At 43.4% G+C, this 27,714-nt stretch overlaps 1 protein-coding gene across 1 annotated transcript; it reads right to left on the reverse strand.

Moving 5' to 3' along the window:
* Nucleotides 1-780: 780 nt before the first annotated feature.
* Nucleotides 781-26,826, reverse strand: LOC137913885 (chromatin remodeling regulator CECR2-like). Its single transcript, XM_068757506.1, has 18 exons — nt 26,707-26,826; nt 14,266-14,360; nt 12,446-12,629; nt 11,784-11,911; nt 10,947-11,030; nt 10,372-10,439; nt 9,763-9,923; nt 8,717-8,806; nt 8,331-8,478; nt 6,864-6,993; nt 6,628-6,665; nt 6,444-6,535; nt 6,209-6,335; nt 5,121-5,494; nt 4,854-5,003; nt 3,529-4,333; nt 1,033-3,025; nt 781-829 (listed from the first exon to the last, which is right to left on the reverse strand). Exons 1-18 carry the CDS (start codon nt 26,824-26,826, stop codon nt 781-783), a joined length of 4,836 nt encoding a protein of 1,611 aa, XP_068613607.1.
* Between the last annotated feature and the right edge of the window lie 888 nt (nt 26,827-27,714).

Raw genomic sequence — 27,714 nt, forward strand, 5'->3', positions numbered from 1 at the left:
ACGTACAGCCTGACGGTCAGCAGACATGACAGGCAGGCTTGTATTCAGTGACCTTTCATTCGTTTGGATTTCAGTGGTTCAGAGAAGAGAGGACTGTCCAGTGTGCTTGCAGGCCGCGTCCCTGCTTTTGACAGGTCGACCCATCGGTTAAAGTGAAGGATCCTCATTTGAACACTCGTGTTGGGAGGTGACCACTTCCTGGTGAAGTGTCTGGCAAGTCCATGAATGCCGACCACTTCCACCAAAGCACTTCCGCAAATTGCCCGAGCTCTACGTGCAGAAGGGCAAGCAAAGACAAAATAGTTCTCCAGGGCCCAATCAGGTTTCACATTACCATGACCGTAGTAACATCAGCTGCCTGGGCGTTTGCCAAGTCCAGAACAGAAGTAGGGAAAACATTTTTACCCAGCGAAGGATACTTGGTAAGAGATGTAGGTAGAACAAATAAGCATACTCAAAGTATATTCATTCCTTTTGTCTCACTGCTTAATTTGGATGCTCTTTGATGAAAATGATGCCTGAAAGGAGAACAACATTTAAATTAACGCCGATCAAAGCACAATTCTGACTGACCAAAAAAAACCCAAACATTAATCGAAAATATCACAATAACATTTCTATGTTTTGGCTCTCCATTCATATTCCTCAGAATAAACACCCACGTTATTTAAGTTATATTCATATAGAATAAAGAGTGATGAAATAAGAAATTGATGGAACCTGAACACTTGTTGTAACATACGGTGTCTAAAGTCGTCTTTACTCACTCTATGATCCTCGTCACACTCCTTGTTTACCGTTAGAGCCACCTGGAGCAGACATCTGTTGCCTGGGACAATGACAAACCGCAATAACATGCATTTTTATATTGTTAGATTTAGTATTATCAAGTTATCGATAATATGGTAAAATATTCAGATTAGGTTCAATGCAATTTCTAAGAACCTAAGTAAGTAAGAATACAAAACAAAAAAATTGTCCTATCACTGGAAAAACACAACATACTACACTTGATTGGATGAATAATCTCACCCTGGCTGTAGTAAGTGTTCGGACATTAGGCCTCTGTGCTGAATCATCATGCCCTGGAAATGCCCAGCTGGTCGGACGTGCCTGTACATCATCATGCGTGTCTGACCTGGAGAGAAGGGAAGCTGCTGGGGCCGCTGCAGAGCCTCCATCAGGTGGGGGTGAGGGCTTCGTACGGCGCACCGTCCTGGATCGTTGTACGGATGGCCAGGATAAGGGGCTCTGTTGCCCCCGCTATGAGCCTGAGATATCATGTGGGGAGGAGGGACACCGCCTTGCTGCATTCCCGGATGCAGGGTGCGAGGATCGAACATGAAGCCAGGCATCACGTGTGTAGCAGTGGCATGAGAGCGTTGCTGAGGTAGCTGGATTCTACGGTGGCGAGAGGCAGCATTATGAGAGTCAAGGTCCAGGATTTCCTTCGGGCTGTCGGGCTGCTCTGAGGTCACTGAGTGAACCTGTTTTGTTGGGCTTTCACAGCCGTTTCCACACTTCCCCTCGTCTGCACCTCCAGGCTGCAGGCCTACGTCGGGCAAAGGGCCGGGGGACACCAAACTAGCACCGCTGGAGCCTTCAGAGCCCAACGGGGAAACGCTGCTCTCCTTTAATTGACCATTGCCCCTTGCACTTGATATGGGTAGGTATGCATTGGGTAACATTTGCTGGTAATTAGACCCGTGCCGCTCCTCTGAAGGATAAATCCCTCTAGTGCTGACCTGGTTATGGGCAGAAGCTTGCGGATGAAGTTGGGGGTAGTAGTGCTGCTGCTGCTGGTACTGATGATGAGGCGGGCACGCGTTAGGATGGGCCTGAGGGTGCTGTTGACCCTGCATGTGATAGGAGTAGGGAGTGCCTCCTTGCTGGTGGTAGGCGGGGTGGTGAGCAAAATTAAGGAGAGGGTTTACGGCCTGGTTGTGATAAGCGTGGGGAGCAGGCATACGCATGGCCCTCGTCATGTTTGTGTGGCTCAAGTGTGAATGCGGACGGTTACTCTGGCCAAACTGGCCCATGTTCCCATTTACCTGCCCTTGGGAATGCGGTGGTACGGCTGGATTGTAAGCCGGCGCTGGTCCTCTCTGAGCCTGCATACTTTGGTTACCACCTACTGGCACGGTTTGAAGATGATGGGGGGCAACTGCCTGGTGTTTGTAAAGGCCATTTGGATGTCCAGGTTTAATTGTAATGTACTGTGTTGGAACTGCAGTGACCTCTTTTTCTGGCCTACATGTCGGTTCACTGGGTCTTTGATCTCCGTGGTCTGCTGGGCTAGACTGGGAGAGTGACAATGGGGTAGGATGACTGGGTGGCAAAGAGGGGAGATGGGCTGGCTGAGTCGGTCCAGACTGGACTGGACTGTTTTGTGCGGGATGTTGTGGAGAGTCGTTTTGGGGTGCGTGACGGCGAGGTGGCACAGAATTTTGTTGTTGCATGTTCTGGCTTATCTGCTGGGGAGGGGAACTCCGCATTGTCTGAGGTTCTTGCTGCTTTTTGATGTTCTGCTGGTGGCCATTTTGCTTATGTTCATCCTGTGCCACATTGTTCTCTGACATTTGCAGAGTGGAATTCTGAGAAGCTGCTGCATGCAGTGATGGAGAATTTTGCTGAAGTTCAGGGCTTGATGCTTTTTGCCGTGGACTATTCTGTGCACGCGGAGAGGCGCTGGTTGGTGCGGCGTCAGTGGAGAAGTTCTTAATCATGTTGAGGTGACTTGACGCAATAGTGGTATTGATATGTAGAGGATGGCAGTGGCTGGCGGATCGCCTCAGGGCATGCGTCTCCTGCTTGTTGCTTTCCGTTGAACCCTGTGAGAGCCCTGGCGTAGAAAGATTCTCCTGTGATCTACCCGGGAGGCTCATCGTTTCCTCTCCTGGCCCAGCCTGGACTCGTGTAGGGCTCAGTATGGCTGGGTGCTTTTGGTCAGTTAAAGCAGTGCTTTCGTGTGCCGACAGCCCATCTGAAATGTTGCTGGCATCCTTTTTTCTCTCTAATGCAGAGTCTGTGAACAAACAATCATGAAAGTAAAATTAGCGTTGAATACATATGAACAACGTATTGAATCAGAATCTCAGAACTATGCCGTGAACTGTGTCAAAGTTCATCAAATCATCAAATATTTTTACCGACAGAAATAATGCAAAACTAGGAAATTAGTGAAATGTAACAATGCCCAGTTCCAAATTTTTTTGCAGTGAGAATGCTTAGATACAGGATACTTGTGAGCTTACTGGTGAGGCTTATGCAGAGACATATTCTCTTTTGCCAATTTTATGAAAATAATGAATATTTAATATGTCACAAACTGAAAAATAATTACAGCGCTAATTACAAATAGCACTTGACAGAGAGACCAAAATTGGGGGGCTGGGCTAAGGAACCAAATGAGACAATATAGGCTGGAAAAAATATTTCTGGAGAAAAGGATTAGACTGCTTGGGTTCCTTAATGCAGAACACAGAAGGCTGCTGCTGCTAGAATACTAAGAGAGAAGGTCAGGGCTACCTTTGGGCAGCATGTCTGTCTGCTGGGAAGGCTGGCTGTCTGGCCCATTGTCTCTAGCAGGATGCAGCAGCTGAACCTCAGGGGCAGGAGGAGGCTGATGAGAGGGGTGAGCTGGGATGGTGCCAATTCCTGACGGGGGCCCAGGCTGCTGAAAGTTGCCTATGTGCTGACGAGGGGGACCGACAGGGGGGGCAGAAGGAGCTGACAGCTGCTGCAGGGCCAGCATCTCTGGGCTTTCAAGCATGGAAGCCAAGCGTGTCCTGCCAGAGGAGTCGAGATGAGGAACAGGGGGATGTGTGGACCTGGGCCCGAGGGATGTGACTGCTGCAGACATTTGATACTGGGCATTTGGTGGAGGGTGGGGGTATCCAGCAGCCTCCGGCCATGGCTTAAGTCCCACCGAAGGGGGGATCCCATCGTAATTATAGTTGCGCTGGTTCACCATGTTGGGATCTTGCATTTGAATCCCATTGGGTCTCTCCTGGTGATTAATACCGGTCCACATGTTAGATGGGCCCACAGCAGAAGGTCTCAACCCCCGATAGCTGTGCTGAGGTGTTTGTTCCGACCCCGAAAATCTGTTCCCCATTGTGTGAATGTTGTAGCCTTCCGGACGGTGGTGTGATGGGTACATGCTGGCTTCAGGAGGAGGCCCATGCTGGAGAGCTGTGGGACGTGGGCCCAGAGACGGACCATGAGTTGGACCCATGTAGGGATGATGCTGCTGCTGGTGTGGAGGTTGCTGGTGAGATTCTGGACCCATGGGATACCTGGGATGCATTTGATGTCCTTCAACCATTCGATGCTGGAAAGAAAAATGTAGTCGTTTAAATTTGGTGAGTACGTCATTACATCATCACCATTACATGTACAAGAAATCTGTGACCAGGAAATATTCATTGGAAACTAAGACGAAAAAACGTTTTGTAATACTGTTAGGGTTCGGACCCTTTATAAAATCTGTCTGTCTACTTACATTGTCTTGGGAGAGATGAAAATGGGGGGGGGGGGGTGTTAAGTTATAAATAAGCCTTTGCTTCGAACTACCCCGTTTTGGTTCAGTGTTAAAAATGCCTTTGCATGATTGTCTGATTGTCCTTTTTACTTGCTTTGTTGAAAAATGAACCAAAATAAAAATACTTTCATTCATTCACATCAGTCTGTTTTTGCAGATTCAAACTATAAATTTGACAGACCAATTTTCAGTAAGCACAGCCATGAGTTTACTTGCTAAAAGCAGTAATACTTTACAAAGTATTACTTTGTAATTGAAGCATTGTAATAATTACATTTAGAAAAGTTCAAATTAGAAGTCTGTATATTACCTGCATGTTAAAGTTGTGAGGCAAGCGGTTCAAACTTGGGTCTCCATGTCTAGGAATGTGAGCTGGGTAGGCAAAGCGTGGATCCATGGCCATTCCTTGGGCAAACATGTGTGGGCCATGAGGACCAGTGGGGCCAGGTCGATGATAGCGCTGATTAGAGAATATGAAAAATATATATATTACGAGGGGTACCGGTAAATGAAAAATACGGTATGATTAGATATGTAGTGAATCTTTGGAAAACAAGTTGACTTATCCTGTACAGACCTGTTGCCCTGGGTGGTACATGCCCCTCAGGTCTCCTTCGTGGACTTGCTGTTGACTTGGGGTCAAGGTGTGGGGGTGATGGGAGCCATTGACCCAGTGGAAGGGAGGTGGTGGTCTTGTGGGTTTGTTTTCCTTGAAGGGCGTGCTGCCCTTGCCTCCCTGTGAGTTCCTTTTGCCCTGAACTTGCTCAGTGGCCTTGATAAGACTTTCAGGCCCCAAATGTTTACTGCTGCGATTGCGCTTTTTTTCCTTGCGCTCCTTTTCCTCGCTGTTAATGTGGAACTCCTCATCGGTGTCGCCGTCCTCCGATGGGAAATGTTTTAGTAAGGCCCGGTTAAAACAACGCTCCAGAGACTCTGCCATGATGGTGTATTCTGCAGAAAGGCAAACAAATATTATACAACCTCTTACACATAGCTACATCTTCTGCAGCAGTAGCAGTCACGCTCCCTAAAATGCATAACAATGAGAACATCCACTCATTTACACTCAAATAATAGTTTTTCATCCGCCTGCTGCAAATCACTCCCATCCCTTTCACACACACATTCTTACAAGCAACACACTGCTCCATTCCTCAGTGCACTCAAAACAATATGGAAGGATTGAAGCCATAGACACACACTTGCCCCTCCGTTCTAAGACCTGTGCTAGAAGGCTGACCAGGTCAGAGGGCAAAGGTTGACATCTACATCTCCAACACATTCCTCATTCTGCTGCTCCACCCCGGCCCCCCTCCCACCCATCCCTGGGGAGAGTATTCAATTGAATGGATGGCTCCAGACAGGGGGTTTAGGGGCTGGAATGTTTCTCTGACACTGCAGGGCTCAGATCCCTCCGAGCGCTGGAGCACAGCTCAATCACTCCTCATTAATCACTGTCAAGACCGCCTTGGTCCCGGCCCCAACACGTCACAAAGTCCAGCCCACTTCTTTTGCTCTCTCTCCCACCCCAAAAATTAATACATGTGCTTTTAAATCAGAACATGCACCAAATGAAATGGAGTATGATGTATTTTTTATACAGACGGAAAATCCAGGTAAGAAAAAAACGCAGAAAATCTTTGGAGGTGGAGCAAATTTGTTTACCGCTGGCCTCTCCATTGTACTCGGCACAGTTTTCAAACATGAGCTTCATGTCAGCGACAAACTCCTCCTCGGTAATGTATTCCCCTTCGTTGAGCTTCTTTTCTATGGTGGCCAAGTCCATAGGAGTCTGAAAATTATTTTAAACAGTTTAAATACCACATTTATATAGACAATTATACAAACTACCGGTACTATGAATACATGCAAATGTTTATAGCGTTCTTTTTCTTCGTACCTTGATGATCTCGTGGTAATTAGGAGCATAGGAGTCATCCACAGGCTCCAGGAAAGGCCAAGAATCTTTATGGGCTTTCAAGGCCTCAAGCACTGGTGAAGACAGATCAGATAAGACATTACAGCAAACAATAACAGAGATGGAAATAAAGCGACAGCCTTGTGCAGGTGCTCAGGGTGCATACCTTTGTATAGAGCAGTGTAGTCGTCATCAATTTCATAGCTGAAACGTCAAACAGGTGATGCGTTACAAACAGCACTCGGACCAAACCGCCACAGAACCACATCCATTTCCACAATCATGTAATTTCAGCTAGTCCCATGGTAGAGCCTCAAAATAGGAAAGGCTGCACCCTTTCAGCTGAGATAAGCAACTGCTTATTGAACCACAAAGTGAGATCTGAAGTAAAAAGTATCTTACAATTCTTTATTTTTCCGTTTTCTGTGGATCGGAGAGGAGGGCTCAAGATTCAGGAGATTTGGTGGCAGGTCTTTCCCTTGAGACAGCAGCCACGCTTTTTCCTCTCGCATCTTCCGTCTCTTGGCTCGCTCTGTGAGAGAAGGATGAACAAAGGAGGTCAACGTGGGCACAAATAACATTTATGAAGTTTCAGTCTTGTCATCTAAATTTACAGTTAAATTTACACTCAGTGAAAACCAGGCACTGGCCATCAAAGACAGCACTAGCTCAGATTAGTAGAAAGAGAATGATTTGTCAGTCATCGTTTTCAGGGCCCAGTTGATCAAAAGAGCCAAACAGAGCTCAGAGAAAATGCACGTATCACATCTTTATATTTCAACAGCCCCCTGTAGTGTGGATTGAAGTGATTTGAGGGTGGATTCCACATACGCCATGCACACAGAGAGTAGGCCAGGTCCTGCTGTTCATCTATAATACATTAATGAGGCTCTGCCAAGGAAGCACAATCAGCAGTTCATTAACCCTTGACAGATGACATCAGAGGGGGGTAGAAAGAGAGACGTGATCCTGTCATTAAAGGCCCATTACAATCTCGCTCACATTCTCTGTGTACTACACGTAAATCACAGGGCTTGACTGCTGCTATGCAACTGCAGATTTTTGGGCCACTGAGAGAAAAAAATACATCAATGGTGATGTGAAAGTCGTGGGGCGCGCTTTACAATCCATTGCGGCCCCCATTCCCGAGCTGGAAAAGGACCATTTTCTACCTGCTGCCGACAGGCCACTGATGAAAGAATGTGAAACTAGAGAAGCACTCAGCAAGCCTAGACCTCCGCCGAGCGGCTCATTCCCTTCCTAATTGGATTTGCACCGTCCACACGGTGATCTGGATCATCATCAAAAGGTTAGAAATTGTTCTTGGCGTTTTTATACAGCAACCATGAAAAGTAAAAGTGAATTGTAGTAGAGTTGAGATTTTTGAATCCGTCAGTGGGGTGTTCAACGCAAAAAAAATTAAATGAATGCCTCCATTCTGGCTCTAATCCTAATTCGGTGGTGAGAGAGAGGCCCCCATCCTTTACGACTGTATCAAATTCCATAAACATCAGTCAATAGTCAACCGAGATATTGAGGAACAGATTTTGAAGCTGCATTCACTGCACCAAAATCTGTTCCTGGTAACATTCCCAACATTTCCTGAGAATTTCATTCCGATCCATCCAGAACTAACAGACAGACGCCAGAGGTTATTATTATTGCTGCTTTGTGATATTTGACTTTTGGCATCCAGCTTGATTTTGATATTGAAATCTTTATTATGTGTTCATTCATTAGTAGATTTATTTCAGCTTGCCATAGACCACAACAATATTATTCAGATCTGGATATGGGGAACATTTTTCACAAACAACTCGTATATCTTTCTATCTGTATTCCATCCCCCTGCGTAGCTGACCATCTTACCCTCCACTGCTTTGATCTTTTCCATCCTTTCCCTCTGTTGTTGTTCCAGAAGAAGCTGTTCCTCTTCTCGTCTCTGCTCAGCCAGCAGGACCTGTCTATCCAGCTCCTCATCTTTCTTCTTCTCCTCCGTGATTCCCTTCAGAGTGTCCTGAATATATAGACAAAAGCATGTTGTAAAATGTATTGTGGGAATTAAAAACACAAAAGTACGAAAGAGAACTGCGGATGGCGTTTGTATCGGTAATAAAAATGAAACATATTTGTGTATGCATGTCTTCATTTTGGATTTTGTGAATTGTGACTATGTCTCCGTCTACAGCTACAGTGCACGCACAGTCTTCAATACAATTATAATGTCACATACATGCACACAGACAAGAACGCACCTGCTCCTCTTGGCTAAGGTGCTTTTCAGACAACCAGTGGGATGAATGAAGTGACATTGGATCCAGTTGTTTCTGTTTTTGCTCCTGCTCCTGAAGAAATAAGCAAGTGACAAAGTTTCTTTCTGAAAAAAGATTATGTCTTTCACAGATATAAAATGCTTCTCTTTTGGTCATGCAGTGATGAAATAGTGGTGATATTAGGCAAATAATTAACAGGCAAAATTTTGTGATTTACATATATGATGTGATTAAAATGTAAATCTTTAAGTCATAAAATAAAAGCTGTAAATAGTGAATTGTTTAGAATATAATAGATAATATAGTAAAACAGAGGAGAAGAAGACAGGTAACTGACAGCTCTTCAAAAACATCAAACTGCAAGCCCAATTCTTCTCTTTGTTGCTGCTGATGATGATAGAGAAAGGCCAAGGAGGTTTCTATAGCAACAGTGTTAGTTATACATCACAGAAGTGTAAAGTTCAAATAGGTAGGCTCAAACAATGCTTATACTTTAGCTTTGACTAGCTATTGCAGTCAACAATTAGAATTTATTCCATGATGAGTTGGGAGGAAATTTTAATGTGTGGTGCTGGGTTGACTCAGTTGAACAAGACCAAAAAAAAAAAATAGGTCTATGATCTCTCCTTCAGCTACTTAAAACACATTCCTTGGAAGATATGACTCAATGATAAGTGAACACCAGCATGCAGATGACAGAGCTGTCATTCTAGCTAATGTAAGAGCAAAAGTTAAAGGCCTAGGGCAAACTTCATGAACAAGCTTGGGTGCTGAATGAAGGGCAAGCACAGACCAGCTTTCCTTCATCTCACCTGTGGTGCAGCCGAAATGTTTTCACAGGTATTCAGTTCAGAATATTTCAACTCCATAGGGTCTTTAATTAACATAAATTAATTTTATGCAAGTTAAGAATGTTAAAAGGAGAATAGGTAATGTTATGGTGGGATTTGTGAAGTGGCTGAGAGATGATATCCAGACTCCTACTGTTACAGGGACTAAAAGCAGTCAATGTCTCTCCCGTTTCCAACCTTGTGTTCTATCATGGTGCTGATCTCAGGCAAGAAATTCTGGCTGATGACATGGTAGAGGTGGCGGTCCTGCGGGGAGGTTTTGTACTTGATGCTCTCTGCCAGACTGACCCATTGTTCCTCTGTGTCACATACCAGGGCCCAACTGCCTCGCTTATGGCCTGATAAAAGAAAAAGAGAGGAGACCTTGCTGAGCAATTCTTGAAAAAAATGTGCCGTGTTGAAATCCGTGAAACTAACAGAACGACAAAGCAGAAATACATGTAAGGCTGTGGTTTAAATGGCGGAGCCAATAACCTCAAGGTTTGTGGTTCAAATCCCACTGCATCCTACTCATTTCTCTGTTGTGTCCTTGGGCAAGACACTTCACCCACCATGACTCCAGTGCCCCCTCACATGACTGGTGGTCCGAGAGGCCGTAGGCATAATTTAACTCGTGTTTCCGTCAGTCTGCCTCAGGGCAGCTGTGCCTACAGATGTAGTTTATCACTACTGGTGTCATTGTGGAGTGAATGAGTAATGGTTTCATTGTGACGTGCTTTGGCTGCTTAGAAAGGCACTATATAAATCCAATCCATTATTATCATCATATTCAACAGATCATCTCACCTCTGCTCGGTTGGACGTCTTCCACTTCATTTTCTGTCTTCACTTCTGTTACTTCAATCTCCACCTCACTGCAAAGTAAAAAAAAACACATTTGAAGAATAGATCTAAAATATTCCTACAATAATAAACACTTTTTTTGTTTTTGTACACAGATGCCTCCACTACTAGAAAAAGGTCATACTTGCTGATATGGTTAGACTACAACCTCCATCAGAACAAAACAATAGCAGAATGACATAATCAGCCACTACATTTCAGATGAACATAACACTTTGAAAATTACCCAATGAAGGAAAACAATTATAGGACGCACACCGTGAGGATTATACAATAAATGTATGTATTCTAGAACATCTTTTGCTGATTTTGCTTTGAAACACGATTGAACAAGTCCTGAATAATATCTATACAACCTAAGACCATGTGGCGAACAGTCATGGCATCTGATGGGATAGTTAAATGCATGTTTTATTTTTCACATAACTCGTACATCTTTACAACATATGAATAACTGCATGTAAAAGTTTCTGCGCAACGGGCTAACGTCACTGGCAAACAAAAAAGTTTTTTCTTACCTTAGACGGGGGTCTTCAAGTTTTCTTCTCTTTGGTGGCCGTCCCCTTTTCTTTTTCTCTGGTAATATTAGTTCAGAGTGTTCACTGTTGGAAAGCCAAAATCAAGAAGAAAACTCTTTAAGTTGATAGCCTCTCAGCATCTGTGACTATTCCTTATAAGTGATGGGTCCAAAGAAAGCGAATGGTGAGGATGGCAGTGCCGGTATCTATAAATGTGACCGCGGTGTCTTCGTAAGGGATTTGGCACGCCAGTACGAGCGGAGAACATCGACGATATGTACAATCCTCAAACAGAAGGATGCTATCAAGAACACATAGAATTCCAAAGGCGGAACCATTATGTCTTAGTTTGTGTAATTGTACATGTAAAGGTAAAATTACTCCTTCCCTCTCCCTCCTCTCCTCCTCACATGGCACACGCTCTTAGCGCCATCGTCTGTCTTGAAGTTAAAACTCATAATAAAACCACATTTTAGATTACAATAATATTGTATATAGTTTTTTGTGCGCGTGTGTATCTATATAGTAATTAAAAAACAATCCATTGTTATCAGCATTGATTTGAGTGTTTTTAGACGGCCGGAACAGATTAAATTGTTTTCAGTTATTTTATATGGGAAAAATTGATTTGACATACGAGTGCGAGTTACAAGCTCGGTCCAGAAATGAATTATACTCGTATGTCAAGGTATTACTGTACCTCTATAATTAACCCCTGACACTTCTTTAAGAGTGTTAACCAATATTGCATCTGCATGCCTACAACATGTTCTAGTGAACTGCAGAAAAGACAATCCGTGAGGAAACATGTACTGAACAGAGGACAACTCAATTCACCTGAGCTTCTCTCCTTTCCTCTTCGCCGGCTCTTCTTTATACATCCGAGTGCCGTAAAAGTACCAGTAGAGGGCACCATTTCCATCCTGCCCCAGCGGTTCAACCCTCAGGCTGTCTGCATCCAGTCCCTGACAGGTGATAGTTGATAACATTTACTAAAAATCATTTGAGGGGCTGATTTTAAATCATCAGTCATTAGAAGGTGATGCCCATTCAGTCCTGTGAGCCTACGCAGCTGTTAATCACACACTGACATGAAGCGCTTTAAGTGTCTTAGCAAGTACATTTTATAAATTGAGTTACATAAATTAATAAAACATCTTATCTCAAGAGAAAATATTTCGCAGGAAATTAACTGGCAGACAAAACGGAGGTAAACCTGTCAGGTTATTATTAATTGCACATTATTTAGGCTGGGATATATGATGTTACTGTCCACGAGGTTACCTTGGTCAGGTGTTATAAAAAGTTGCCTGTAATCTAAAAAGACTTGGCATATTTTTAGGAATTAACTATAATTTATTCATGAGAATCAGTGCTCATAATTTACTTATATTTGGTAATGCGTAAACTAATGTAGCTACACCGGATTGATTAAGCCCAATTGCATGCATGAGACAAAGTATATGCAGATTTTACTTTCGATCCTCATAGATGCCTACCTTAAGCAGGTCAAAGACATCAGCAGCATCCAGACGGTAGTCACAAAGGCGGTGGAGCAGCTCCACCTGAGTTCGAGGGGGGAGATTCTCAAACGAGCCCTCTCGAAGTGGGTTGGGTTTCCCTTCTTCCAGCTCCCACCGGTAGCTGATGATGTCATCCAGGTAACTGCTGAATGCCTGGGGGCTGAATGACAAAGTAAACAAAAAGAAACAGAAGAGGAGGCCAAAATATGAGAAGTCAGATGATTAAAATGTATTTAAGGACAAAGTTGCCCCTCACTTACTAGAAAGTATCTTTAGTTTGTCGCATAAATTGTTTTGAAGCGACAAATAAATGTTATATGAAGCTTCCCGTTTCACATAAAACAGAAAGGTTTTCTGATCTATTGAGATTTAAGATGAGTCCATAGGACCAGCTCAATTGCACGTGTGGCGTGACATGAAAGTCGACACTTCAAGCTTCAAGATTCAAGATTCAAGATACTTTATTGTCATTATGCGAACATAATAAAATCGTGAGAAGGCCCACGGCTTAAGGCACACATCATAACATCAAGATCAGCTAGCTTATTTTTGTGGCGTATAGGAAATGGACAAAGTTCAATCTACCGCTGCAGCCGGTGAGAAAGAGGAGGTGGAGCTTAACAAAGATGGAAAGAGAGAGTGTTGTGTCTCAGCTATGAGTGGGAGCTCGCAAATAAATGCTGTTTACTGTTTAGGTCTAGTTGATTAATCAATGAGTTTCAGTTCCAACTCTGATCAATAGAACAAGAGCTCCAGGCGGGCGTGTGCAGCTACACAACGTCATGGGAAAATAGTGGCTTATCTTGAAAGAGATGTGTGCACTTTTCACACAGCTGCTGGTCGCCTCCTCCTTCCTACCCCATCTCACTCTCCTACTGTCGGCCCCTCGTTCTCTCCAACGCCCTCCCTTTTCCTGACTCCGGCAGAGCATTTAACACGTGTGGAAGAAAAGGACTGTGAAAGGCCAGTGCCAAGTAGCCCCCCCCCCCACACACACACACACACACACACACACACACACAGGATGCCAGCATCCATCTCCTCAAACAATGCAGGTTGTCCTTCGGTTACCAGTTGGGTAGAAAAAAAACGAAATCATTCCTGATTCCCAACTTATCAGTTCACTCTATGTTGCTTTCTAGAGATGGACTGGAGAAGCCCCATAAGATACTAGGTGTATTTAAATAGCAACCCCTGCTACAAACTCATTTACTCGCATCATTAGCTCATGGGGGAGAGAAAAGGTCCAGTGGCTGCTGTTTTTATACAATGTGGTAGCGGTAGAGTGTGATTGCACCACAGGCCCATTGACCAAATGGTGAGTAAATGGCACTCCTCGGCGCCTCATTGTGCAGGTGACTCAGACTTCCCATAAAGGCTCCTGGGTGCTATGACTAATTTGGAGGTTGAAAGACTGGTTTCATTCAGGCAGCCACTCCGGAAAAAAAATAAGTTAACTAATCTTTTCCACTATTTGGCTTCTCTTTTCATTAAAAATTGCAGAACGAGGTTCCACTGTTCTAGTTCTGAAAAGGTAACGATTGTGACCTTGTCCCCAGATGTATGTATACATTAAATTGCATGCATTCATAGTGCAAGACTTCAGTGTCATCTGCAATGGGCCAACAGTGGTGGGTGTGTCTTAAACATTTTTTTAAATACATGAACTTGACAGTAAATGTTTGGACCATGTCGGAAATCCCTGCTCATCTATTTAATGTTGTAGAACGAAAGTAGTTGGCAGTAACAGTAGTGTCAACAATCATGGCTAATATCAGATTTTGTTCCATACATACGTGATGTCAGTGCGCTGGTAGCATCCCTGCAACAAACAAGCAATCAGGTCTCCAAGGAAGTCCAAGTCCTGCACTGACAGGGCTTTCTCCAGTTCCTGGAGACAAACAAAGGACAGTATGAGCAGCGTAGACATGGAGAACTCGTGCACTTTTTTTGTCAGATAAGATATTCCCTTTATTAGTCCTGCAAGGGGAAATTCCAAATGGATGTGATACTGGGGAATAAGTAAAAAATCTTCAGATATGACGCACTGTTTTACTAAATATTGCCAGAGCAAGCTGATTGCCGGAACTCGAGAAGTTCTCAACAATGAGGCTAAAGAGAAGGGCAAAGTAAAAGGTACTATTTTATAAAAACAGACGCCAGAGTAATTATACAAGTTAAAAAATATATTTTTGGCTGTGAGATGTTGCACCCTTCCATATGTGTGGGTACATGTGTAAGGCCGGTCAAAGACAGCAGGAGGAATAGTTGGAGTTTGTATGATTAGGGCATCTTGGTTTGCCAGTGGTGATTTAGCTGGAGCTCAGGTTCAAGTTCAACCATGACCTCTCTTCTGCCTGGCATTGTGTGTAATCCATTCAGGGTTTATGAAGCAGCAGTAACAAGCAGAGCAGAGACCTCAAAGTACCAGAGAGCGAGATGGCAGGCAGCAGGGGCCTAGAGCTGCAACACAGCCTTGCCCCCCCCCCCTGCTCTCCTCCACTGACCAGCCGAGAAAAGTGAACGTGGAAGGTTTCCCAAAATGCACTGCTCTCCCCATGATGCTTAATTTTACACAATCTGTTCAGGACAAGATTGTTGCACCTCACCATTCTAATCATTATGGTTGTTGTGCTCTTAAGCTGGACGAGGTAGTAAAAGCACCAAATCTACATCTGTTTATAAGAAGCCATATTGCAAGGCAGAAGAACAACTAACACTTTGACACCAATTTATTTGTGATTTAAAAAGCAGCTGGTGGTGGTCAGCCGCTGGCAAAAAGCCGAGAAGCAGAACTGACAAGGTCTCCACATAGGAGATAAGGCAAGTTCTGAGAACTTCTTAACGTCTTAACAGATGAGACCAAAATACAAAGTAGGGGCGGTAATGGATTGTTTTTTGCCATAACATAGAACGATTTAGACGTCAGCTGTCATAGTAGACACTGGCAATAAGGTTTGAAATGTCATACCTTTTTTATTTGCGGGGAACCAGCAGCGATCTAAAATTACACACTCGGGTGGCATTACAGAGGTGTTTTTTTGTTCAATGCGTGTAAACAAAGGCAGCGTAGAGAAGGGTATTCGCTGTGACATTGTTCTGTGATCTTTGTAAAAAGAGCTAAAAGCTTTGGAGAGGAGCAAGTGGGGAGAAGGGGGGAACATAAGGCTGAGAGGGCAGAAATGCAAATGCAAGTGCTCTGTCAGCCCAAGTGTTCTTTTCACTTTAAGCCCCCTTTTGCAGGATGCAAAGTAGCCCCGACAAACTGAAGTCCAACATGACTGACTGACCACAATCTACCCCTCCCGCCTTTGTTCTCATTACTAACAAAAAAAAGATACAAAGTCTCTGTTTTGTGCAGCCTTTCCCTCATAAACATCCACAAAAGTACAACCGCAGATTCAATCCGAGTGGCAAAAAGATTTCTCAAGGACGAGGAGACATTTTGAATTACTGTTTGATCACTCATTTCCTCAGCCCGTCTCGCTCTAGTCTGGAGCAACCTTGTGAGTCCAGGGGGGTCACCAATGGTCACTTTACACACCTCGTAGCCATGGCGAATGAGAGAAGATAGGAGCCAACAAGTCAGTACGATGAAAAACAGCGTAGGAGGAGGAGGGGAGAGCGACAGGAGGTTGAGAAACAGGATAAGATTAATGTTCCTGCTTAAGATTAGAACGGATTTCAACAGTAAAGTGAAGACAACCTGCTCCTTCTTCTGACTCGTGCTACTATAGACACAAACCGGGAGAGTGAGATTGACGTCAGGAGATAAAATGTAGCTATATTTCACGACACAAAGGAGCAGCAGTTCATTAAGTTTTATGAGTTATATTCTAATGACCAATTCAGCCTGAAGAGCAACGTGCTCACAATGACAAATGAGACACTCTAATGGGTTAATTATAATCTCAAGGATTCACTTGAATACAGTTAACTACACTTTTAACTGGAAGATCAGAGTTTAAGGAAATTATACGCGACAGAAGACTAGGACCAAAAAGATAGCAAGATATCTCATATCGTATCTCATAGCAAATGGCGGAAATGTTTGTGGCTTCATATATTCACAAACAACTATCAGGAAACATAGAAACTGGGTGTTCTTGTGGTTGGGTGGTACAAATATCTGGACACACCATTGTTTGTGCACACCTTGAAGAGTGACAGAACTGATAATGGTCATCTCACAACACAACTAAGAAACATTTTGCATTCTAAACATTCCGCACCATGTCTCTCAATCTACTGTGAACACCAATATATGAAAGGACTCGTATTTGCCCATGACTGGACTGCGATACTGCATACAGGATATAACAGAAAACAGGAGAAAAGGCTTCTGAAGCAAGCAATGTTGTTATGGCTTGTTTGCGCATGTATGCTATGGAGCCGCAGACCCAATCATGGACAGGAAGTGTGATCATCCAAAACTAGAAAGACGGGGTTTCTATCCCTGTGTAGAAGCACACATGTACGGAGAGAGATTTTCATTTTCCACTTCCTGGTCCTCTCTGTCATGCAACTTCTGAGCCAGAGAGAGCCCATCCATCAGAGAGAGCACTTTGATCGCACTTTGAAAAAGTTGGGAGAAATGATCGGGGGAAGAATGGAGATTTGAGTGCCGCACGACACAGCAGATTCAGACACACTAGCCCCCACAGCCCCTGGATTAACACCAGCCTGCTTCACCTTTGAAGTGCCACACGGCAGCTCAGATGGCAGAGGGAACGGGAATTAATGTGGTGTGTGTGTGCGTGTGTGTGTGTGCCCTTTCTTTAGCTATTAATCTGGCCACCCAATGACTCTGTGGCCAGGCGCTAACAAATACTCAGCTTGATGAAGGGCTGGCTGCAAGGGACACTGCACCGCAGCTGGCCATGCTGGCCATGTCCTGTGGGAACGTTACCCCCTCTGGAAGCACATACACATAAAGTAGCAACCAAACTAATGCCCTAAAGGGACAAAACCCACAAACATTTAAAGCAGACAGAAACATTCATCACTTAAATTGATATTCATTCATGAATTTGTCTCAGTAGAAAAAAAAAAGCATTTCCGTACTTTGGCTGCTTCACATTGATTATCAATGTGGCTTGAAGATAAAACAGCTGGATAAGTGATAAGCTATAAAAGAGTATGAATTAAAGAGCTTAACTGTCACATTTGTCACGTGGCTACTGCCGTGAAGAGAACAGATTATTCGTATTCACACACAGGGGCAACAACTGGAGAGCGAGTCAATGCTTAGTCAAAAGGTGCCATCACCACAGCCCCTCTGAGCCATGCTTGCTATCAGCAATTCACCCTGAAGGTATTTAGCACTTTTTTTCACCCAATTCCCTGATGCTTTCCTCTCTCTGCCGCTCCCTCTGGCTTAACCTCTTCTTCCTTGCTACAACCCCCCAGCCCCTACCCCCGCCCTGCTGCCTAGTCTATGAACACCACTGAGACATTGTATTATTGCCGTGACAACACCCGCCCCCCCCTCTTATCTCCTACCCAATCTTTGACTCTGTCTCTCCTCCTTATCTCCACCCTTTTTCCACACATTGTCCCTACTCCAGCTTGTGGCTGGCTCCACTGCAACTGAAGAAAGAACCGTGTGTCAATGTGACTAGCAGTGGTTCTCTCAAAATTAGTTAGACACGATGGGAATGGGAATATGGGACATTTACACTGTAAAATTCTATTGAAACCAATTAGGTATTAACACCATTTACCGGTACATAAACCTTTTAAGGCAGGACAGTTACTTCTAAAAAGAAAATCAACCAAAAAGGTGACCATTTTGATTCAGCACGTTTCATAAACGCATTTCATTTCTGAGCAAGTAAATTGCAAGCACTCCATCCCCAAAATGTTGTAAAATGTTTAGAGCTACTGAATCAAGACAAACTTAATACACTCTGCAAAACATTTATGGCAAATGCTGTATTGTCATCACAGTTTCTCCAGTCCTTAACTCATAGGTTTTTTAGAGGACACTGTAAATTCAGATTTAACAAAAAAATTGAAACTCATCCCTGTTAAGCACAGATAATAGGAAAAAGCTCTACAGCCATAATCTTTGACGGCTACCGTTTGTTCTGCACATCTATCATCAAACAAGCAACTGCTGACAGAACTAGCTATTGACTGTTGAACTGTGGACCTCCTCCTGCTGGTGCTTCAGCTTGTGATAAGATTGTATTTGGCAGAAGTGGTACTGCACTTCAGTTCAAAGATTTCAGTTGGTCTTTAATTTGCTTCTTCCAGATTGCCATTGCACTGTTTGGACTCATCTTCTGAAATGTGCAACACATTTTTTACACTTTTTTTTATTGAGGTTGTTACCACATGGTTGTTCCCATGCATTTTCTTGAAGAAGAAAAAAGACGTGTTTTTCTTCCTAGACATAAATTACAATTCATACAAAGCAAAGCAAAGCAAAAAATAAATAAAGGGCGGGGAACATAAAATGTGGACAGAGCCAATGAAAGTTGCACATGAGAACTGAGAGATTGGGTTGTGATCAACATAGTGGCAGCATTTGCATCAGCAGATCCAAGGTTATGGCAAAGTGCAAAGGGGTTTGGCCTCACTGGCTCTGCTGACAGCACACTGTTTCTATGCCACTGCTGTTAACAGCTCCGCTGGGGTCTATAGCACCAACAGTTGGAGGACGTGAGCACGGCTAACTGGATGGGGGGAGGGAGGCCTGTTTGTTGTGTAAAGGCTCCTCTTTTCCTCTCCTTTGCCTTTCTTCATTCCTTCCTCCCCAACTCCCCTCCCACTTTCATCTCACACATGGCTCCTTCAGGAGCCATCATCTGACAACACCCTCCTCCCCCACCTCCTGCCACATGACAAACATGCACACACAGTCATAACACCACAGGAAAACGCCCTCGCATCCTCAGGATGTACTGTTCATCTCATCATCAGAGGAAAGCAACAACATCTTGTTGCCAGAGACATCTGACTGACACACCAAAACAAAAACTTGTTGGCCAATTTTTCTTTGTTGTCTTGATTTATGACATGCCTATTCAACCTAGAGTGAAAAGTGGTGTCCTTCATATCCACCATATGTATGGTTTTGACTGATCTAACTAATTAGAGCCCTTAGGCAATGACACCATTTATTCATGAAAATATGAGAACAGGATGAACAACTTGCCAGGGCCAGGTGAGACACCTGTGGCTTAGCTGCATGAAGGGATAATGGAGAAGAAATTCTATTTGAGTGAGGGCAGGGATACGGAAGATCCTTCCTTCCTGAGACTAGAGCCTCCTTCACGCAGAACTGTACCAACAATTTAGCATTTGCTTGTTCACACTAAGCAATAAAAAGGCCAGAACACTTCTCCATTGTATGAGGTGCATGTCAGCGTTCCAAGAGAACAGGAAGCACGACTTTTAATGTGTTTTACATATATTTTCAGTTGATGTGCGTTTATTTAGCTGCTACTGTTCATTTAATGTCCATTTTTGAAAATTGTGCATGAACATCACTCTCAATAGTCAGAGCCCTTTTGCTTGACTTGCTCGCCGGCTTTGTGGAAGCAATGAGATGGGATGGCCTCCCTTTGCAGGCCTGCATCCCCGATGTCGCATTTGTGGGAACCACAACATCTACTTCCCTAAAATGGGAGTGTCCTGATTCGGCTGACGTCCCACTGATTGCATGAACATGGTCTGCATAAATTACGGTAAGTATATGATGCTGTGTCATGATACAGAAAATATCGGCGTAGAAAGAGACAATTTCCTCTCGGTAGACATCGTGGGTGAGAACGCAGTCGTACACTCGATTCGCTCGCTCACTTTCCAGTATGTCGTAAAAACAGCAAAGTCGAACAGTCGCGAAGGTCGTAAGTCGATATCCCCCTGCATCTGCATCTCAAGGCAGTAGAGAAATTGCTTAAATCTACACTCATCATAATGTGTCGCATTGTGCCAGGTCTGAGAGAACTCTCCAGTTGCCATTGCTCCTAGTCCCAGTACTCATTATCACGCCCTGTTCCTTGTAAGAGCAAAAAAGCAAGATATTTCTCAAAAAACATTCTCATGTTATTACCTCCTATCAATGTGATGTTGCAGTACATGTACCAACATTGTTTCTAGGTAGGCTAAATACATATCGTCTTTTAGCCGTGACAACAGCAATTCTTCTTTGGCTCTCACTGGATGAGACTTGTTTTGGCAAAGTTCTTATCACTAGATTTCTCTTTACTCTGCTCACTGCAGCTTCACAATCAGACGTAAAGGCACAGAGTGGGAAAGCCACACTGAAGGGATGCCGCCCTAGACTGGAGACAGAGAGGGAACCATGGGGAGCTGCAACAATGAAACAGGCCAAAAGAAATCCTGGTGTACGTGCCCTTCTACCTCCCCCTCTGAGCACACACTCCCCATGTGAATCCATCTGATGCATGTACTGCTGCTCTCACTTGTCAATCACAATTGGGGGAGGGGCTGCAGCTTCTTAGAAAGCCCCAACTCACAGTGCATGTGAGAGTGGAATCAAACAAGACAGCAAAAAGGTTCTTGATCTTCGAGGGGTGCTCAGTGAAACGTTTGTAAGGCTTTATCTGTAGCCTAAGCTGGAGAAAAGGGATGTCAGAGGTCGTTGTGTGTAAAACTGTAGCGTGGGCTGAGCTGTGGAAGTGTCAGTGGGTGGACCATGAAAAAAGAAAGGGATGCAAGAGGTGGCAAAACAGTGTAGATCTGAGTGGGCTATTGTTATTATGAGGTAGGCTCCAGTCTCCCTGGCAAATTGATGGAGGCGGTAAAGCAGCCAAAACTCAAAGGTAAACATATTTTAGTGTTTACTGCTAATTACTTAAACTGTGGCCACCTACTGGCTTGTAAGTTTTAAATTGAGCCAAATGTTTTGGCACTTCTCAAAATGTTTTGGAAGATCCTTAACCAGAGTGAGGCAACCATATATATTCACTACTTAAGTTGCATAGGACAGCCACGTCATGAGTTCCATAGTGGTGCCAGACCATCTTTCTGGTATTAATATATATATATATATACACACTTAAAATAGGCTCATGCTTACATTTTACAGCCAAACGTAAGTGTATAATATTGTAAGGACTAGATTTACAAGGGAGGCGAGCTGAAGCACAGTGCTTAAAGCGATCGCAGTTTGGTAATGTAAAAGAAAATGAAGATTTTGTGGCAGGTGCCCTGAATTACATTAAGATCAGGAGACAAGAAGAATAAACGCATGTTGATGAGGAAACAGTCAGGAAGATGAAGTCAGCATAAATATTCTACCCTTAATAAATAAGAGCTTCAGCATCACTCTGAGGTATATTCCAGCTAACCTGAGCCCAAAAGGATAAATTGGATGTACTGTCAAACGGTATTTTAAATCACTGGGGTGACTCTGATTATCTCTGACAGATTGGGGAGTTGTTAGGCTCAAAAGACTACAAGGTAACCTCTGCCAAGGATTGGGATTTTGCCAAAGATCCACGTCAGTTTCTTTTCCTTTTACTGTCCAGAGGACCGATTCTGCAGAAGACCAGCTCCCTTCATCTGCAGTGTGGCCAAGCGTTCAAAATCCTGACGCATTTTTTCCAACTCAAACTTCCTATAGCGTTGGCATCAAAGTTCCCCAAATGAAGCCATGATTGTGAAATTTAATTAGCATTCAATGCGAGTCAAATTGTGTGACCGTCTTAACTTGGGCGATGGAACAATTAAGCCTTGATGTTGTTCCTTTTTATTAATTTGTTTTCTGGAGATGCTGAAATAAAGGAAATGCTCACAGATAGCTTGCTTTTACTTATTTACCAAATCTAATAGGACAAAATTTCCTTTTCCAAGCACACTAAGGACTGTTCGAAAATAGGAGTTCCCTTCTCAAAGGACTGCAGCAGCTAGTACCCAGAGTGAAGCGCCTCCACCCTCCAGGGGGAAAGAAAAGAAAGAACACCATCTGGGTTTTAGTCATGGTGATGCCAGGGGCTGGGGCTCGAGGACAAGGAGACTGCTGGAGCTTGAGATTGGGATTGGGTAGAGTGATTACAAACAGGCAGTGGGTACGTGATGGTGGGATAAATGATGCATCCACAAACCTCATCCTTGTTAATAGGCCATGGTACTTCATAATAAGTTCACAGACTTTAAATGCAATAAGTAGATATTTCAGAATCTATCAAAAGCAGCAAAATGTCCGACCACATTACAAGCTTCCATGTTCAATTCTCATATTTTTAGCCAAGATCAGATTTGGCTATCTTAACCTTTCAAACTCATAAGTTCAAGTGATTGTGTCTAGCTCTAATGTGAATGTCTGTCCATTAAAACGGTATGCATACATGTTTGCATAAGGCATGTGTAATAAACAACTAACAAGTTATTTGTTTTGACAACCCATGATATTCGAACCAAAATAGAAGCAAATAAGTTTGGCATTTCGCTCTGGAGGACAGCAAACAAGTTGTCAGCTGTTCATGAACAGATCGTCAACAACTTGACCATCTGCATCGTTGTTGTCATTGCTCTGATTTTACAATGTTCTTGAGCAGATTGGGGATTTAGCAAATCTTCAGGCCAGCATGTTAACATAATCAAAACACCACAACTATTCATATGTTTTAGCGTGTACTGTTAATCATGGATTTACTAATTGAGTGAGGGCATGCTAGGTATATTTTACACTGCCCGGTCATAGTTAACCAATATCTATCTTTCTTTCTACTGCATGAACTCGCATGCTAGCACCCTGACAGAGGGGTTTAAAGAAATCCTCAAGTATTTGCCATCCTATGAATGGTGTTTCACATAAGATTATTTTGATCATTATCTGATGAAAAACCAGTTATGAATGCAGCTCTGCATGAAGTGCCTGGTATTTGGGATGTTAATGAGTGGAAAACATCCAGATATGGGACATGTTCTGATTGGCATATGTATTTTGAAGCATGCCAGGCTGAAAGCCAATGAGAAGGGCTTCTCACCTATTTCAAGCTCAGGGATAGGTTGCGGTTATATCGGCCAGGGACAGTACTACGATTCTCTGGGTGCTGGTTATCCTGAGGGAACAAGCCCAGATACTAAGGGTGACCGATTTGCATGTCGGATTGTCCCACAGACTAACCTCTGGCTTCACACTGCCCGGTCATAGTTAACCATTATCCATCTCTCTTTCTACCGCATGAACTCACATGCTACCACCCTGACAGAGGGGTTTAAACAGGTCAGTGGTGTATGTGGATTCCATTTAAGCAAGATGAGATTTAAAACTACATTACAGTGTCAATAATATTGTTTGTTGATTTAATCATAGCTCGTGTTTAATATTTTCAGTACTGTTTCTTTTGTACATTTTGAAATGATAAACAGATTGATCACGTTTGTCAAACGATACTAAAGGGCCCTTTCAGCACTGCACTATAATCATATGCAAAATAATCCGAGCATATCGGCAACTTGTGTGTTGTGTAGTCCAATTTGAAATTTGAGAAACTTCTGATGCTGCTAAACATAGGAATTATTAAACAACGTACATTTCCCAAAGTTGACGCAAGTTCAAGGCACAACCACTATAATGACAGGTAGCTAATAAAGATGCAGAATAAATTAGATGGCATGCCAAACAGGCGACCCACAGAGCACAGATAATGAAGACGATGCAGACAGGGGGTCCTTGGCATGAAGGACTATGCAGCAAACAGCACATCACAGAATATTAAGCAACAGAGGCCGACAGCATCTGTCAACTGTGGGATTCAGCCATCAGATCACACAGATATACAAAATAATTTACAGATCAGCCACAGGGACAAAACCAAGGCGAAAGGATCAGCCATGTTGACCCTGGGCCTCCTTCCTGGAAATCGCCCTCTCACTCTATTATACTTGTGTGCTTTTGCATCCTCTCAGTCTCAGGGACTCTCTCACCCACTCCCCATAACCATTAGCTCTCATTCATTCGTTCCCCCTCGCCATCTCACCGACACAACCACACACTCACAAAGAGCTTTCGTAACTAGTCACATGAGGAAAAGTGGAAACAAGCAACAGCAAAGTACGTATATCGGCCAAGAAAGTAGGGTGCATGAATCATATTATTTCACTGTGCTACCCGATTATTCACACCGCACCATTAGGATCCGTACAAAGATAATGATGTGGAAGTATTTACCCCATGCCCATCATACTTGTCCATCAAGGGTTACGCGAGAGGGCAGAAACAAACTAGAGATCTCACAAGAAACTGCAGGGAATAGCAAAGTGAGCTGCAGTGCTTAATCGCAACAATTACACAACATTTTTTTGAATCATATAAGGGTTGGTTTGCAAAGGCTGACGAGAAGAAAGATGAAAGGAAATGATGCAAGACATCATGTCCATAAGGAAGGCAGGATGGTTTGTCAGAGAATGTCGACACTAAAATCCTAGACGTTGTGAAATGCCTCGACCCACCTCCACCGCCAACCCCACCCAATCTCACTCTGTCATGACCAGTGACAGCAATTTCCTGTCCCCTTCTCCAAGCCCAATTCTTAAGTAATTCAACCTATGCATCCAGACAGACGAGCAACTGGAGGTAATATTACTCATTAATTCAAGCATGCACAGCCAAAACCGTATCTTAAAGAAAGATACAAGTCAGCAAAGTCAAAAGATGTTGTCAGGTGTCAAATAAATGACTACCACGCCCACTTGTAAATCATTAACATATTAATCAACACATACTAATGTTAACAAGTCAAGACAGGTCAAGGGGTAAGTGAGAGATAATCCAAAGAGCTGCAATAGTGCCCAGACAGGATTGTCTTGTCGCTGGCATGTGCAATTAAGCAGAACAAATATGTCTGTCTGAAAGCTTCCTCGTCTAAAACAGAAGTCCTCTGAAAGTAAGCATATTGAACTATCCAGAGTCTGGTACAATCAAAACTTAATGTGAACATTTACCGTAGCTACAACAACCCACAGAGACGGAGAACCCAGGTAAATACGAGTGGATTATGTAAAGGGTTTATGTTAATGTCTCATAGTTTAAGTACAGTGCAGAATCCTCCTGGTATCTGTGGGGCAGAAGACAAAAGTTTAGACTCAGGAGGTCTCTACCACCTCTTTTTTTATGACTTCCTGAAATTATAATCTATTCAATAGCCCTCATTAAACACCAAATGGTGCAGTATACTTGAGTGGAAAGCTGAGCTCCAAGCACTCTGCACACTTGTTGCCAGGATGACAAAAATAAAATGAGATGGGAGACTAATGCTTGGCATTTTGAACAAATGCGCAGGATAGATATTGATGAATGCACTTTGCTTTTCAAATGAACCTTCATCAGGGTTTTACATGTGCACAATGAAAAGATGCATTAAAGAACCCCTCATGTCCCTTTCTAGTTTGAAAGTTTCTTCATATTGAGCAATCATGACAGAACGCCAATAAAGCCAATCTGAAGAAGAAGAATCGCTATTTATCACATAAAATTATACCGAGCACAATTTAATCTCTGCAGCTATAACAGGCTTCAACAGTAATCTCCGTTACATTTAAGACCGTCATATGGAGAAAAACAACAGCACAAGGATCCCCCCCCCCAACTTTGTGTAAACGAGGCGCCTGCGATCCCCCATCTGGCCTGCACCGCCTTTAATAACAAAGCGATGCCTGCGTGTTTCTCTGAGGAGGGGGGGTGGGGGATGAATGAGTGATGGAGGCTGTTGATGCGTGATATTGACCTTTAAGTGCAATCGTCGCAAGATGGCTTGTCGGATATATCTGAATAAACTTGTTTAGTGAACGCCGAATAGATTTTAAAGAGCAAGAGGGATCGAGTGATAAAGTTCATTATATAACCTGGTGAATTCGTTTTCGTTTATTCAGGGGCATAACTGATAGCAGAAGATCTTAGAAGAGACCGCCATATATATATATATATATATATATATACCGGTATATGCAACAAATATCGGAATTACACGCGTAAAACCTTCGATTCCTGCAAACAAAACTGGACGTGTCGAGCAAACAATGCCCGGGGAGCGTCTGCGTGCCCGTGGCTATGCAAAGCCAGAGGATTGCCCAAGTAACGCTAACGAACGAGAAGTGATCAGAGAACACACGGCGAAGCTCGTTAACCGGGAGGCTAAGTGCACAAATGCGCTCTTCTTAAACCCACGAGGAAGCGGAAACACTTGACACAAACAACTTTTATTTTTCATTAAAAATTACGTTGGGAGTTAAATCAATAAACCAAAGTTCTTATTTACCTCTATTTCAAAGTCTGGAAGGTTGAACGCCGTCCTGAACAGTGAACAGAAGTGGGCTATGGCGGGGACTTCCCACCAAGACTGGATCTCTTCCACAGAAACTCTACATCCCTGGGACATTTTCAGACTTCTGAAATCGTGTAACGTTTGTTTCTCCACATTAGAAAGTTAGTTTCCCCCTCGCGGATTGCAATCTATCCGTTACATTACCAACACGAAAAGGAGTTTACTGTCGCCGTCTTGTCCGGACATTGCTACAATGTTTCAATCAGGGGACTCACCGGACGTGAACAGATGGGACGGACGACACCACCGTACGAAGACCAAGGGGGGGGTGGGTTATAAATATTTATGTCGTTTAAAACGTTACAGAGTGTCGTAATTCACCAGAGTGCCGAGAATACTGGTCGTTATGTTCATTAACTATAAATGTTTGAAAACCTTTGTAGTTAGATTGTGTGTTCGTTCGTGTACCAAAAGTCTGTTGTCGACAAGTACACCTTCGAATCTATCCGCGCCTCCGCCGTTTAAAGGGAATGCGTGTGTGAATGGAGAGTAAAATAATAAAGTGAGAACGTGGACCCAGGTATAAAAGAGGCGATTAATTTGAAGTTTCTGGGCTTGTTTCATGTGTGGTTTTGTGTAGAATCACAATGTGTGGCTCGTTCTGTGAAGGCGTCGTTAATTTTCCAATTTCCAATTGTTGATGTTTTACTTTATTACTACTTTAATTCTAGTTACAACAGTTTTCGAAAGATCATGAACACCGCAGGATTTGTTTATCGTTCTCAGAAAAAAATCCGGCTACATTTAAATCTTGTAAACAATAACAACGCGGAGAAAAGGTTTGGCCGATACGCGAAACACGCTCTCCCCCTGTCGCAATATAAGAGAAGTGCATGGATATTATAGAAGGAAAAAAAACTGACACCAAATTGACGGAAGTAAAAAATATTGGAGCATCATTTCATTATAGTTCTGTAGGGGGCGCTGTAAGGCCGATTTTCA

This window comes from Brachionichthys hirsutus, unplaced genomic scaffold, assembly GCF_040956055.1.
Source record: "Brachionichthys hirsutus isolate HB-005 unplaced genomic scaffold, CSIRO-AGI_Bhir_v1 contig_1409, whole genome shotgun sequence".
In the NCBI taxonomy this organism is placed as follows: domain Eukaryota; kingdom Metazoa; phylum Chordata; class Actinopteri; order Lophiiformes; family Brachionichthyidae; genus Brachionichthys; species Brachionichthys hirsutus.